This window comes from Xiphias gladius, chromosome 21 (assembly GCF_016859285.1).
Source record: "Xiphias gladius isolate SHS-SW01 ecotype Sanya breed wild chromosome 21, ASM1685928v1, whole genome shotgun sequence".
Lineage (NCBI taxonomy): Eukaryota > Metazoa > Chordata > Actinopteri > Istiophoriformes > Xiphiidae > Xiphias > Xiphias gladius.
The window spans coordinates 15,279,217-15,293,977 of NC_053420.1; the positions used below are offsets into that span (position 1 = coordinate 15,279,217).

A 14,761-nucleotide genomic window follows, 5' to 3' on the forward strand; every position below is an offset into this window, starting at 1 on the left:
GTGAACCATTCAGTATATTAATAGATCTATTATGTCACAGCTGCCAAATCTTAATCCATTGACAGTGACAGCATTGACCCTTCAATATCAATCCGGGACTGTAGATTTTAGGCTAATTCTAGGCTAATCTGCAGTGAGGCTGGTCTGGTAGCTCTTGTTGTATTTTATTTTGGTATTTTCTTAATTGTTAAATTTGACATTGTTTCTGCAGTTGCTGTTTTTCCAACAGGATGTGGCGAAAATCCATGCTGGCCAGTAGGTGGCCCTGCAAAACCACTCCATGTTGGGTGCAAGCCCGTTCAATGTGGGCTCACTGTCATAGCTATCATTGGCCACAGTTCATCTTCAGTCATTTCCACTCTGCACTTTACACTTTTAATCACAAACAACAAAACTAACTGAGGACTTTCTGTGAGGTTTCATTTATTTATTGTTTTGTTAATGTTTGTGCAAGGATAGGAATTACAAAAATCTACACACTAGAGATGATAATATATCCTGTTCCTATCATACAATGTTATTTATACAAGTATGCTTTAACAGTATGTATATATTCATTCCAATGTACCTATTACACTTTAAAGATATATTGATCATCCTCATAAGACAGACAACAAACATCACCAACAGTAAAATTCATCTAAACACCCACACAGCCTGAACTGACCATGTGCAATCTAGACATTATGTAAGCTTCAATGACACTGATGTGCTATATCTTGTTTCTAGTACGACTTCATCAAAATGAAAACACAGAGCCTACAGATGCAGCACAGTTCCCTGTAATGTTTATAAGTGCATTAGTCACTTGAATTGTAGGAGAAAGTTTTTCTTATTTGTTGAGGTAACACAGCTAATCTTTTAATAAAGAGAGATGACTATATTATATGAACATTTTGCCGATTTTCATCTTTATTTCCATGTATTAGTTATACGTGTGGCATGTCTATAATGTTCATATTAATTGTCAATGTTCTCTGTGTAACTGTAGCCTGGTTTACTTCTGCTGTCCACTGACCTATTATGAGATTAATGAATGAGGGAAAAATATAGTTTTTGGCTGAGATAAGTTTTGTAAGCTTGTCTCCTGTTATCAGACTTGAGAAGTATGTTTTGGAATTGCTTACCAGTACTGACATGCAGTAAACTTTGTCAGAGTCACAGTGGGTTTGTGAGAGTCCTATTCCAGGAAATGCAACAGTGAGAGGCAGATGCTCAGGCCCTACTAACTGGGATGACAAAACGGCTGGGAGTCACCTAGTCGCATTTGTGCTTCAGTTGCAAACCAAATCACTATGCTGCAGTGAGTTTCGCTAGGACTTGTTAACTTCTTACTTTCTTACTTCTTGCAGAAAAAAAGGATAGCTAGATAGCATATCTCCATTTTGTTGAAAGCCATTATGTGTATAATTTTATATAGTGTATATGATCTATTAAATTATTAATTTAATAGATTTAATTTGTCAATACTTTGAAAATTGATGCAGTCTATGTGTTGCTTTCAAACCTTTCAATCTCAGTTCCCTGTGTTTGTTTTTTTTGTATTACCACTCAAGGGTGCCGATGTGAGATTTTTTTTTTTTTTTTTTCCAAATCCTACTCATAGTGGCTTTAATACAGTTGAAATTTCCTTGGAGTCAGCATCTAGTGGCCATTAGGAGAACTGCAGCTTCAGGCATTTCCACTCTGGATTCACCCTTCAGCCGTGGTCTGAATGACACTGTGGGACAGGCTCCCTGAGGAAACTTCTCTTGAATATACTTCTCTTCGATATAAATGGTGCCCAAGAAATCATAGTTATAATAGACTACATGGACCAGCACAGACTGGATGTATACATGATGTGGTGAAATATTCCCTAAAGTGTTTCCTCATAATGGAACAGGAGACCAGACACAAAGTCCACACTCACAACAACTTTGTAACCTAATAACATTTCAATGAGATGTACCATTGTCAGAGTTCAATAAACAGAAGTATTTTCCAGTGCATCCCTTTTTTTTTTATCCAGCATGGCTATTCAGCATGGTAGCATTCTATAAAATAATCCTCACAGATTTAAATCTTATTTCTGTATAATATGTTTTAGTACAGTACATCGACTTGTCCACCAACAAGTCAATGTGTGGGCAGAAACCAGCAGTAGCCATTCTACGATATACAAGATTAGTGGTAATATTCATCATACAGACCAGGTGTCAATGTTTGTTTTGCTCTCAAAAAGAGGTGTAGGGGCGTGTTGGTCATCACAATCACTCGGTATCCACAGTGTTCTTCAACCATTTGACTTGTGACTGACTGAAGCTACATGTTACCTTGTTTGTCTGAGGAGGAGGACGAGGTGGATGGTGATGGGGAAGGAGCTTTGGGGAAGACCCTGTCAGTGGGAGTGATGCCTGGGCTGCCCAGACCAGAGGAACTTGAGCTGCTGGAGCGGTGTGGTCCCTGCCCATGTCCAATCACAGGAGCAGGCCGGACAGGTCTGACAGGTGGGGGCCTTAGAGGTGCGCTCGGTCTGCGCGCTGACAGAGCAGGTTTAAAAGTGGTCAGGGTCTCAGAGGAGGAGCTGCTGCTGCTACGTCGCTGGACTGCATCTGGATCCCGGATCACCATGGTGTGGAGAGGGCTGCCAGGTGGATCCTGGGCTCCACCTGGGTGTTTGAGGGGCTCCAGAGTGTCCAGAACAACATCAGGGGCGTGTTTGGCTACATTCTGTCGCTCCAGCTCCCGTAACTCATGGAGAGCTGTATTCATTGTTTTCTCTATGTCCTGACAAACATGAGCAGAAGGTAAAATAAGACTGAAACTACTGTCAAACATTCAAGGACTAATACCACAGGTGTGCAAGTTGCACTGGTGATGGGGGAGAAATTTCCATCTCATCTTTCACTATACTAACTCCCCCCACTATTTACTCACTAATATTGCCCTAAACAGTGCCCTCTTACTGTCCAGCTACTAGGATCCATCCTAGCAGCCTGACAAGAAGACTGCAGGCCTTTCTCAGTGCGGGAAAAAATACTGCTACCTCTACTGTATGTTTTCTGGTAAAAATGATTGTTTACTCTATATTTTCAGTTATGGTTATTACCCTCCTAACTGAACATCAATAAAATATTAAATATGAGATAAGGTAATAAAAGACTGCTCCTTTTAGTGAAGATGTACATTCAATATTCCATCTACTTATCTACCAATGAGGTTTCGATCGACAAAAATAAAATATGATTTTACATAGGGTTAGTGCATTAATAAAACAGTAATTTACACAGTATCTCATTTTTTTCAGATTATAATTAATTTGGCAAGCAGGATAAAAACTCATAAATATGTGTTATTTTACTGACCTCGGCGAGCGCTTCAGCTTCAAGAGCTTTGTGGTCTCCCAAACTTGCATGCCGAGTGGTGCTAGGTGAAGATCTTTGAGAGTGGCTGTCGACAAAGGCCTTTCTGTCGGGGTGGTTGATGTGGCCAGCACTGCCAAATGTGGTGAGACGCCGTTTCTCTGGACTGTCTGTTGGGCCCCTGCTAACAGCGATTTTGTGTGGGCTGCAGGGCCGAGGCATAACCCTAGGGGGCTGGTCTGCCATTTTGGTGGGACTGTGACTGTCAGCACCATTCCTGATGCGTGGAACTGCAGCTCCATCGGATCGCACTCTCACTCTGACAAAGCGATAAAAAAAGCGGTAAGAAAAATTCATACTTTGTACTTTGTGTTGAATTTCTTGACTCTGAATACTTGCACTACCTTCCCAATGCCGCTCCAAAGCGGTGCTCAGGTGTGTGTTCACAAGGAGATTGGCGTTCATTTCGGGATGTGACTCTGTCATCGTGGTGCGGTCCGCTGGCCTCACCATCAGTCCTCTGAATGCCATCTGAGAAAGCGTCATCCCTGATACAGACAGACAGCAGTGCGCTGACCTCCATTAATGGTCTCGGTCTTCAGGAAATGTTCATATTGGCTTTTACTTTGTGAGACTGAACTTTGTAAGTGTTCGATCACTCGAAGCACAGACATGAATCTTTAACAATCACATTGTCGCCACAAAAGCAACACAAAAATTTTATCAAAGTGAGCCACGTTACTTGTACAGACAAAATTAATCACCACCACCACCAAAATTAACTGCCACTTTTGGTGGTACATACTGTTCATCATTCTTTCTCCTAATTTAGCTTTAATTTTGTTACCTACCATGTGGTGCAGGAAAGGTTATCAGGCAAGAGGCTGAAGCAGAAATTAAAGACTGCATTTGAGGAATGAACTCTTGTCAAGCGCTTGTCAAGTTTTTAAAAAAAATGCTCTTCCTTACACCTCTACTAATCAGCTAATTGCGGATTGGGGGCCATTTGTTTTCTTTTAGTCGCAACTAATTGTGGCAAGGCAGAGGTTTTATGAGGTCAAGCACACACAACTCATGGGGACAGTAGGAATAGAAACATGCATTCTGGGAAAATAGTGAAACATATATAATGACCAAGTCCAAAGTATCTCTCTTTTGTCTTGTAGCAGCATCAAGGTACTGACTCCTTGACTGGATCACTCTTCTGATGAAAATAATGTCTTTATGAGATGAAAAGAATCTTATCGTGTTTGTGTTTATGGACTTCAAAGAACAAATGCATCTTACTTACATGTCTTGCACCACAATGTACTGATGTGGGATCAGCCCATCCACGCCGTTATGTCGGCCCTCCCACCAGTCCTCGGAGGCACGAAGGTAGAGTAACAGAGAGGCTCCCTTCTTGAAGGAAAGCTCTCTAGGACTTCGGCCCACATAGTCGAACTTCGCTATGGCCTCGATCTGCTCCAACTCTGCAATACAAAGAATGCGATAGAACCCAATTTAAGAAATCTAAATATTTCCTACGTCAGCTATTACAGGACCTGTTGTTGTCTTCACAGTGGACTGAGTATCTTTGGTGACTCACCTTCATCACTAGTGTTAGGGCCGGTACCATTGTCTACCTCATCAAGAGCCCCTGGCTCACTGTGGGGGCTTTCACTGTATGAAGAAATATAACAGTTAATGACGAAAAAAAAGAACACACAATCGCACAATATCTCCCCTATTTTCATCCTGAATGTACAAAAAGTTACAAGTTGTTATTCCTAAACCCATATTCAATATTGAAAGAATAGGTTCACTTTTTTTTTTTTTTTACAAGTCTACCCTTAAATGATAGTTAGTGATGAGTTAATTATCAGTCCCTTGTCACTGTAAGGGACACAACATGATGCCAACATGATTTCTCTAACTAAGACTGCCGAAGCCCCATTTTAACTTGGGCTGAACTGTATTGCAGTTTTATTGCTGTATGCGATTTTGTCTGTGAATTTAATTTTGTCCCTCATCTTTTACATCAAACTGCATTAGGAAAGGATCTCTTCACAGCCAGTATGGACAGGAGGAATGATTGCAGCAACCAAAAAGTCTTTCATTCTTCATATGGACATATGAGTACTGTTTTAAGACAAACTTGAAAAAAGTGGATGTATTCTTTAAGAATAAGACATCTATTTAAATGACAATACACAACTTCAAACACAGAAAATAAAATACAGAAAATGAAAAATAAATTGGTTGTCAAATGACTGGAGAGACTCACGCTTGATTTTGCATCCAACTGATAACTACACAGAGGGATCACATGAATATGTCTCTTTACTGAACACTTAACACTATAAATTATAGTATAAAAACGACATACCAGCACATGTTGGAAACCTGGCCCTGTACTTACCAGTATTCTTCTCCCCCAGCCATGCACTTTTCATACACAGGTCCCTCCAACTCCCGCTGGGTCGGGAAGATGACCTCGTGGTGGATGATAATGGTCTTAATGACCTCATTCACATGTGCCTGGCAGGCCACAGGATCCTGGTCATCTGGTATGGGCATCAATGTGGGGCCAAAGCAAATAGCCAGGTTGTAGGGGTCCATCATGTTCTCATCACTGTACTGGGAAAGACTGGAAAGACAGAAGCAGTAAGTCTAACCATATCAGTGTCACACACTTGAAATTTGTTGTGAAAAGACTTACTGATTTAGGAATGCAAACAGGTATCTCATCACAATGATCACAGGCCGCTGAAGAGTCACAACTATCTGCTGAAGGTGATGAGCTCTTTCTGCACCCGGGTCAAGCTCTAAAAAAAAAAAGAAAGTAACCAAAAAAACAAAACAAAAGATTGGAACAATTATAGAAACCTACACTAAATAAAAGCCTCGCATTTTTCAGATGTTTTCCTGATACGTGACTCACTGGTAGTAGATATGAGGTCGAGGAAACGCTCTTTAGGGAACAGTGGGTTCTCCAGCCCCCTGAAGTAGAGCTTGAGAACACCTGCCACAGAGTTGATGTCATGATCAGTCTGATCATCCACCAGTGGATCCTCTCCTATAGACAAAACACACATGTAATCCACTCATTGACCATTCAGTTCTATCAGTGTTCATGTAACTTGGCACTGATGCTTTTTTAAAAATGTGTATTTCAAGTTTGGAGGGTAATATAAACATTAAGAGTGCAGGTATGTTTCCGCATTAATTATTACCCCAAGATGCCGATCTTATGTATAATGCATCTGAAATGGTTTTCATGTCCACTAAAGGTTTACATGTGAGACGCAGGCTCTTTATTTGCACTTTAGAGGCCTGTGGGAGAGACTGGCTTTTGAGGTGGGCAAAATGCAATTCAAAATCAATCAAGAGAAGATGGCCAAGCGCACTGGGACTTACCTCTCTCAAATGCATTTTTAATATCATTGACTTCGACCTGGGAGCCCGGAACTCGAAATATACCTTGCTGCTGAAGACCTGCGGAAAGGCAGAGCCAATAGTGTAAAATGGGCAACAAAAGGGTTATCGCAACTAATGGACACCACACCCACACACAAAATACACCATCATAGCATTCATATCATCAAATTCCCACATTCATATGAACAGTAACCAGTGGATGATACTAAATTGAAAGATGACCAAAAATTCCTCATAATACTGTATGTCGGAAGTGATTATCACCACACTGACTAACACACTTAGAAAGCAATGATGCGCATTAACAGGCCAGATTTTGTGTGAGTGTGAATATAGGTGTTTGACAGCCTTTGTGAGACTAGATATGAAAGCTCCACTAAATGACCAACGCAGTCTGCAATGGCAAGGAGTTAAGCAGAGAAGGCGTTATGAGATTGAGGCTCCCCACTGCTAGAAGATTTCTCACCTAATTGGTTGTTAGACACAAAACGACATTTGGAGGTTCCCAACTCATGTCACCACTGACGGCCAAAATGGGTGTAAACCAGGAATGATCAAGTACCTCTGTAATGAATGTCTTTTTTTTCTTACAACTTACATGTTCACAAAACCCCCAAATAACAGAAACACAATCTGAAATTATTTGTTGACTTTTTTCAGTTGATTATTGCCCTAAAAAAAAAAAAAAAAAAAAAAGGGACGGTGTCCTTTCTTAAATAAATGTTTAAGACTGAGAAATCTAAAAATTTCGCAAGCACTGATGACTCCCTGACAAATTTTCATTACAAAAAAAGTAACTTATACAGAAAGAGGAATGGACAAGGTCTGCAAAAGTGCAGGTACATGTATTTGTGTGCACCATGTGAACGTGTGGAAAGACAACATATGAGCATGACAGGAACCTACCATACAAATTGATGTATCGAATGCAGCTCTCAACCACCACTGGTATAGGCTGCCCTGAGTCCTACAGTACCAGAAAGAATCGAATGATTATTACCCGAAGTAAATTAAGAGAAAACGATAGAAAACAAATAGTCATGCCAGCAGGGGGTTATCATCAGAAGCCTATAGAGTCAGCCCCTTAAAGGAATTAACCCACAGAGTTGAGAGAACATTGCTAATCACTTAAAGATTATTAAATAACTCATATTTAGTGCACAGAACAAAAATAAGCAGAACAAATTGTGTAAGTATTCCACCACCATGTATATTGTTATAACTATAGTATTTTCACACATCAGGAATCCCAACAGGACAGAGGTACAGAAATATCGGTTAGCATACTGAACACAGTGTTATGATCCCGCCCTGCTATAAGACAGAGTACCTGACTCCTGGCACGGACATTCCGTCTTCCCCTGGGCAGAGAGCAGTAAGGCACGTAGACAGAGGAAGAGAGGCAACAACAACCACAACAGGTTAGTGAGAGAGACAGATCTTACAGAGAGAGAAAAAGAGAAGGCCTGGCCTGAGAGAGTCGCCAAAGCATCAGTGCCTTGTGGGGTGTGAGACACATGAGGACATGGAGGGGAGTGTGTGGGAGGGAGGGTGCTACCAGGGACTATGTGGGTGGGGGCTGCATGAAGCATTTTTTCATCCTGAAAGAACTGTTTGATCAAGACTAAAGCTCTAATTTCACGGCTGAATTCTAGGGATGCAACTAACATCTATTTTCTTTATCAATGAATCTGCAAATTATTTCTTGATTAACTGATTAATCACTTGATATGCAAAATTTAAGAAAATGGTGAAAAATGCCCATCACAATTTCCTACACCCCAAGGTGGCCTATTCACATTACTTGATTAGTCTTTTTTTTAAAACCCTAAAAGCTAAAGATAATCAGTTTATTGTCATATTAAACAAATTAGAGGAGAAAACCCTCACAAGTTAGAAACTTGGAACTAGGGAGCATCTGGTATTTTTGCTTGAAAATTTATTTTAATAATTGATCAATTATCAAAATAGTTGAAGTTTATTTTTTCTGTTGACAAATCATTTAGGCTCTACTGAATTCTGATATTTATCTCCACTGCCGTTGGTGCACACTCTGTTTGCCCTTCCCCTGTTTGATTGAGCATTAGAGTGGATGTGGCCATGTGTTTATTTACGTAGGCTAACATGGCTGGTGCATGGCCAACTGACATACATAAAGCCAAATTAATTCAGTGTCTGGAGGCCAGGGCTCACGATAGTAAGAATGCTGAAGGTAAATCTTGCACTGGGGGGGCACTTTTAAAACAAACCGTCTTTGATTGGCTTTCATCTGACCCTGTCTTTCTTAAACTGGAAGACTGTGAAGACAAGGCAGTGAGCAAGAGGAAAGTCAGTGCATGAGTGAGCCAACATTTGGGTAAAAAGAGTGGTCAAAGGCGAGAGAACCCCCAAGGACTGCTAGCGAGACAGCTGAGCTCATGGAGAGACAAAGAGCACAGATGGGCTAATACCTGAATGAAGGCCTCCATATTGCCGTTAAACAGCTTACGGTTAAAAATGGAGCGAGGTCTAGACTTCCGCATTCTCTGGGGTTTAGGGGGAAGAGTGGGGGGCCTGGGGAGATGGTGGGGGTGTATGGTTGGTACATGGTAAATATGAATGATATTGCAGTTGGTATAACTAGACATCAAAATACTGACATTTTAAAAATGTTTTTACTTTCATATCTTTACCACAGTAATTTATACCTCCAAAAAAAAAAAATAAAATAGTTTGACAATTAGGGAAATACGCTTATTTGCTTTCGTCCTGAGAGTTAGATGAGGAGACTGATGCCACTCTCATGTCTGCAGGGTAAGTATGTAGCTACAGCCAACAATTGGTTAGCTTAGCACAAAAACTGGAAACAGGGGGAAATGTCTCGTTTGTCTTATATGTACAAGAACCAAAGTAAAATGACACGTTGTAGTTTTACTAGCTGTCTCACCCTGCTTCCAGTTTTTATGCTGAGCTAAGTTAAGAGGCTGTTAGTGGTAGGTTCATATTTAGAGCACAATCGTGAGAGTGAAATCAATCTTCTAATCTAACTCTTGGCAAGAGAGCAAATAAGCATATTTCCCAAAATGTCGACCTTTAGATGGAGCTGCTGTAGCAAAATTTATCATAGTCAGTGATAATGACTACAATGAGTTATCACACCTAAAATTCATTACAGATTTGACTGCATTTAATGAAATGTACCATAGATCAAAATAGGCAAAGACTGAACCCTTGTATTCAATTAGTCATGAGCCTGCCTTGCCAATATTTGTTTTCTGCTCAATTGTTGTTGTTTTTTTAACAGAACAACAGCAGGACATTATCCATCTCACTGGCATTTAATTTCTTAGTCTTAACATATTCTTTATAGATTAAAAGTAGGAAGAACTACCCTGAGCACCACTTTGTCTAATTAGGATCCAGTCCATTGTCCAATAAATAAGAGAGAAATTGAGATTAAACTCCTATTCCCATACTGTGGTCTAATTTCTGCAACATCCAGAGAAACAGGAAGGATTTTACACATCATCACCTACTTTATTTACCCTCTTGTCACTGGACATCTTACCTTGTTGTTCCATATTCAGCCCTCTCCCCTGAAAGGAAAAACAGCAGAGAAAGAGACTAAATTAGTACAGGCTAGTTTTACAATCACAGAAGTTAGCGGTACGGTTGAATGCTGACCGACTATAGAAGGCTGGCAGATGGAAACGGAAAGGGGGGCTATGAGAAAACGGCATCTATTCAGACAGGCTCAATGGGGTGAGCGCCATGGCTGCATTTGACTCACTGCCAGGCAGCGGTCATTCAGCGGTCGCCCTAGAAACGGCACAAGAGCCCCCAGAAGGGGATGGCCTGTCACCTTGCTCTGCAAAGTGAAAACGTATCCAGGGGCAACAAGAGTGGGAGGCTGTGGGAGCTGATTTGTACAGTGTGATGATTTCATGATATCTGCACAACATTTGCACACACGTCTCACTGTACACAAACAAATTAAGGCCTCACTTTGATCAGCCATCCAGAAATTTTTGTTCAAGGATCCCGTCATGTGCAAAGCAGCTCCCAGCACAATCCTACTTTATGTCAAACACACACTAATTCCAATCCTAAAGCAGACACTTGCACGAGTCTGAAGTAGAAACACGATGACGTTGAAAATATACATTTTTAGTCAATTTTTTTTTGACTGATGTTCATGCATATTAAATAAGAGGGATAAATGAGCAAAGTATGTCAAAAAAAAAAACAAGACAAAAAAACAAACAAACCTTCAAGTACTGTAGTACTAGTCCAGATCTTTTCTATTCTGTGACCTTTTTAACTGTCAAGCTGTCAAGTGAATGACAACTTCAGTATAACACAGTTTTGTATTCCTTTTTCAAAGATTGGAGCCCAAAATAGATCATTTAGATTCCCCAACCTTCGTTCTGTAACTGTTTATCTCATGTTACTAAGTAAAGGGTTTTGTGTGTTTTGGTAGGTGAAGCTTATGCCTTACATAGTTATTTCCATCTTTGTTAAAGTTTTTTTCATTGAAATGATCAATCAAATTCTACATTATATACTCTTGTCTATCCATAAATGTTGTACCATTGACTATATAAGCTATGTACACCAATCAGCCGTAACATTAAAACCAGTTACCGGTTTGAATGTTGTGGCTGAATGGTGTATATCCACAAAAGAGTTTATAAAAAAATACGTAACGACACAAAGACTAATTTATAACCAAAAGCAGATGCCGGTACATCCTTATTCACTCTTTTGGCTCAGGTTAATGTGAATTAAATATATACTGTATAAACAAACAATGGCATGACATTCATTATGAGATGTTGGTTTTTTAACTAGTGACCCACATTGTCAACTTGTCAAGTAAATGACAAATTCAGTACAACATAATTTTGCATTTTATTTCCAAGGACATGGAGGGAACTCCAGATAGATAATGTAGAACTGAATATATATGGTACTTCAGATCTATGTGATTTATTTTTGTTGAAAAAATAGCTCTGATAGAAATTCTTTGTAACACCATCGGCATAGCAAGGGATACCAAAAGACTTGGAAACTCTTACTCTAGTGCCGATGAAAGTTTTTCTATTATTGGTACTTTACCTACTTAATACTAAGCTTAATGGAAAAGACAGACCTTCACATATTACCACCACGTTCCACTCCACCAGTGTTCCAGTGTATAACACAAAGAGTCTCACCTTCTCCTAGCGTCTGCTTCAGAAGATCATGCTTGGCCTGCAGTTTGACAATGAGATTGCTGCCATTCAAGTATTCCTTGTATTTCTGCAGATGAAACAGATAAAAAGACAAACAATGAAAGGGTTATCTGCAGTTACACTGCAGGCGCTCCATGCTGCGGTGCCTCTGCCCCCTCATTTGTCGGCGAACTCACAGTGAAGTAGAAGCCCTCGGTCTCTTGCTGATTGGCTCGTCTCTTAGCGATGTTTGCCTTGCTCATGTAGGAGTCAGAGGAAGCCGATTTGACCGACTCTGTGGATTGGCTGTGCTGGAAGGCTTCTGAAACATCAAAATCTTCCACGGTGAGCATGTCCTGAAGAGTCTGCACGGTGGCGTCAAGCGTCTTCCTCACCTGACACACACAGCAGCGGGAACTCAACTGAAACCGTGACTTTAATGTAACCAATATCCATAATTACAATTTTTTTTTGTCATATATAATTTTATTAAATCCTTAGGTGATTCATGATTCAAATCAAAACAACAGAGGGTATTGTAATTATACCTAACATACATATTTCCAAACGCATCTTCTCAGTGTCAGAAACAGGCTGTATGGTGAAAACAGCTCAGCTCAGTCTAAGATTATACCACTGCAGGCCATTTGCACAGCGGTTTGACTGACACGCCGTAAACAACAGCGTAATTAGCTTCCTAGCATGGCTCATCCTGACATGAAAGATTAACTATTTTCCTTCCATGTGAGGCAGACAGGAAATGGGAGAGTGCGTTTCCATATTCATGACAGACAGACATAGACACACATACACACCCTCATACAGACCCTGAGTCACAGTGGCCTTGGTGACAGCCAGCCAGCAGGCCAGGGGGGCATGCTGGTGTGGCCCCCAGTAGAGACAGGGGACCCCACAGGTCAGTGTCAGATTAAAGATGAATATAAATGCAGGATGACAGCCTTCAAGAACATTTGCTTGCTGTCACATGTTAGCGTGACAAAAGGTGAGGGTGTTGGCTGCGTATCCCAGTTTAAAACATAGCAAAGCCAAAGGAGGTATCACAACTCCTCAGGTGCTGTAAAGAGTAAGACAAGTGATAGCCTGTTGATGAGCAACACACTGTACGAGTGATCGTTCTTAACATTGTAGAAACGTTCTGCTAGTTAGAGGCTCCTAATAGAGAGGCAGCATTTCAAATTAAGTGTTTTTGTGTCCCACTTTCTTAAAGCAGTAGTTTGACATTTTGGAAAATATGCTTATTCTTAGAGCTCAGTGAGAAGATTGATAGCACTCTCATGTCTGTGCAGTTTGTATAACTTGGATCAGCCTAAATACTGAAAACGGGGGAGCATGGCTATCCAGGCGCTGTCCAAACGTGACAAACTGTCTACTAGCAACTCAAAACTAAAACTATTTTTCTTGGTCACTCTGTACAAAAATCTTAGTGTAAATATGTCAAGGTTGTGAGTTTATGGGCAGGAGGTCACTGCATCCAGCCAATAACAGCTTTTAAAGCTGCAATTTTTTTTTTTTTTTTACTCTTTGGTTTTTGTACGGACTATACAAACAAGACTCATGTTAATTAGTCGGCTGTAGAGGTGCTCGTAGGTGGATTTTGTTACCTTTGGACAGAGCAAAGTTAGCTGTTTGTTTGCACCTTCCAGTTTTTCTGCTGAGCTAAGCTAACCAACTGTATAAACCCGTTACATTTTGGATCATAGAAAGGCCACATCTATAAAAACTCACAATGTCTGTTAACACTGTGTCGTGTTATAGACTATTCTACATGCAGAAAAGCAGATATGCATCCTTAAGACATCTTCCTGTTTTTCTACATGTGGCCGCACTTGATTGAAGGTTTGAATGATAAGATATTTGTTTAATGGTACAGAATTTTCCCGTAATATATTTACAGGCAATGGCCCTTTTTTACATTTCACTCAGCAACTCAGACTATTAAGGTGCACACCATGTTAAGCTCAGGCAAACAGTGCTCATGTTGTTTTTCACCAACATTGATGTTTTAACTAATTCACTTATTTTCTTATTAGATTTTCTGTGCACTTCGGTAGATGCAGCTGGGGCTTTTTTTTCATCCTAATCCCCATGCCACTTACAGTATACAGTCTTGTATGTACAGTATATGCAGATGTTAGATGATCTCAGTGTTTCCTGCATTGTTCTCATCATAACATCATAAATGTTAATACATTTGAATGAAATAAAACATTAACCTTTAGGGAAAAAGAACAGAGATGTTATTTCAGACAGCAAAAGCCACATATTTAATGAGTGTGGCTCTCGCTTGGGCTGTCATCTGCTAGCTAAATGTAAGTGCAAAATCGCAAATGTCAAGATCTGGGTGGCTAACAAGCTCAGCTTAACAATTTCCTGGCAGAAACCTTGCTTTTACTGCATATGAATGATTATCCACGAGTCTAAAATTATTTAATGACCAAAACACTACACTAAAATATTAATATATAACTCAGTATGCTTGGCCATCTGTTCCAGCATCTCAGCAGAAAAGGACATTACTCTGAATAGTAAACTTGCAGTGAGCTTGCTTCATTTTGAAATGAAACGCTGACACTGGCAACCTCCAGCCCTTTTGAGACTTGTAAGCACAAAACCTCTCACCTCTTCATTTTCTATCTTCAGCGTGGCCAGGCGAGACTGCAGCTGGTGGTAGCGCATCAAGAGCTCTGTCTGGACAGGCTGCTGTGCACTCACCTGACACACCTTGGATTAAAGAAGAAAGGGAACCTTACCGGAAGGATTTAACATAGAGAACAGCAAACATTA

The 14,761-nt window shown here is 40.3% G+C and overlaps 1 protein-coding gene across 4 annotated transcripts in view; it reads right to left on the reverse strand.

Moving 5' to 3' along the window:
• Positions 1–418: 418 nt before the first annotated feature.
• LOC120807422 (SLIT-ROBO Rho GTPase-activating protein 3-like) overlaps positions 419–14,761 on the reverse strand; it is a 34,324-nt gene continuing 19,981 nt past the window's right edge. Inside the window, exons 8-22 of one of the 4 annotated variants that reach the window (XM_040159448.1) lie at positions 14,597–14,698; positions 12,154–12,351; positions 11,960–12,044; positions 10,312–10,339; positions 8,095–8,125; positions 7,671–7,731; positions 6,744–6,821; positions 6,268–6,402; positions 6,046–6,151; positions 5,746–5,973; positions 4,933–5,006; positions 4,636–4,816; positions 3,749–3,892; positions 3,348–3,663; positions 419–2,769 (exon numbers count right to left, since the gene is read on the reverse strand). In XM_040159448.1, coding sequence (XP_040015382.1) covers positions 2,305–2,769; positions 3,348–3,663; positions 3,749–3,892; positions 4,636–4,816; positions 4,933–5,006; positions 5,746–5,973; positions 6,046–6,151; positions 6,268–6,402; positions 6,744–6,821; positions 7,671–7,731; positions 8,095–8,125; positions 10,312–10,339; positions 11,960–12,044; positions 12,154–12,351; positions 14,597–14,698 — 2,232 coding nt within the window. In that variant the 3' untranslated portion in view covers positions 419–2,304. Of the gene's footprint in view, positions 2,770–3,347; positions 3,664–3,748; positions 3,893–4,635; positions 4,817–4,932; positions 5,007–5,745; positions 5,974–6,045; positions 6,152–6,267; positions 6,403–6,742; positions 6,822–7,670; positions 7,732–8,094; positions 8,126–9,214; positions 9,318–10,311; positions 10,340–11,959; positions 12,045–12,153; positions 12,352–14,596; positions 14,699–14,761 lie in introns of those variants that run through there. The other 3 variants (XM_040159447.1, XM_040159450.1, XM_040159451.1) reach the window with 3 other exon arrangements.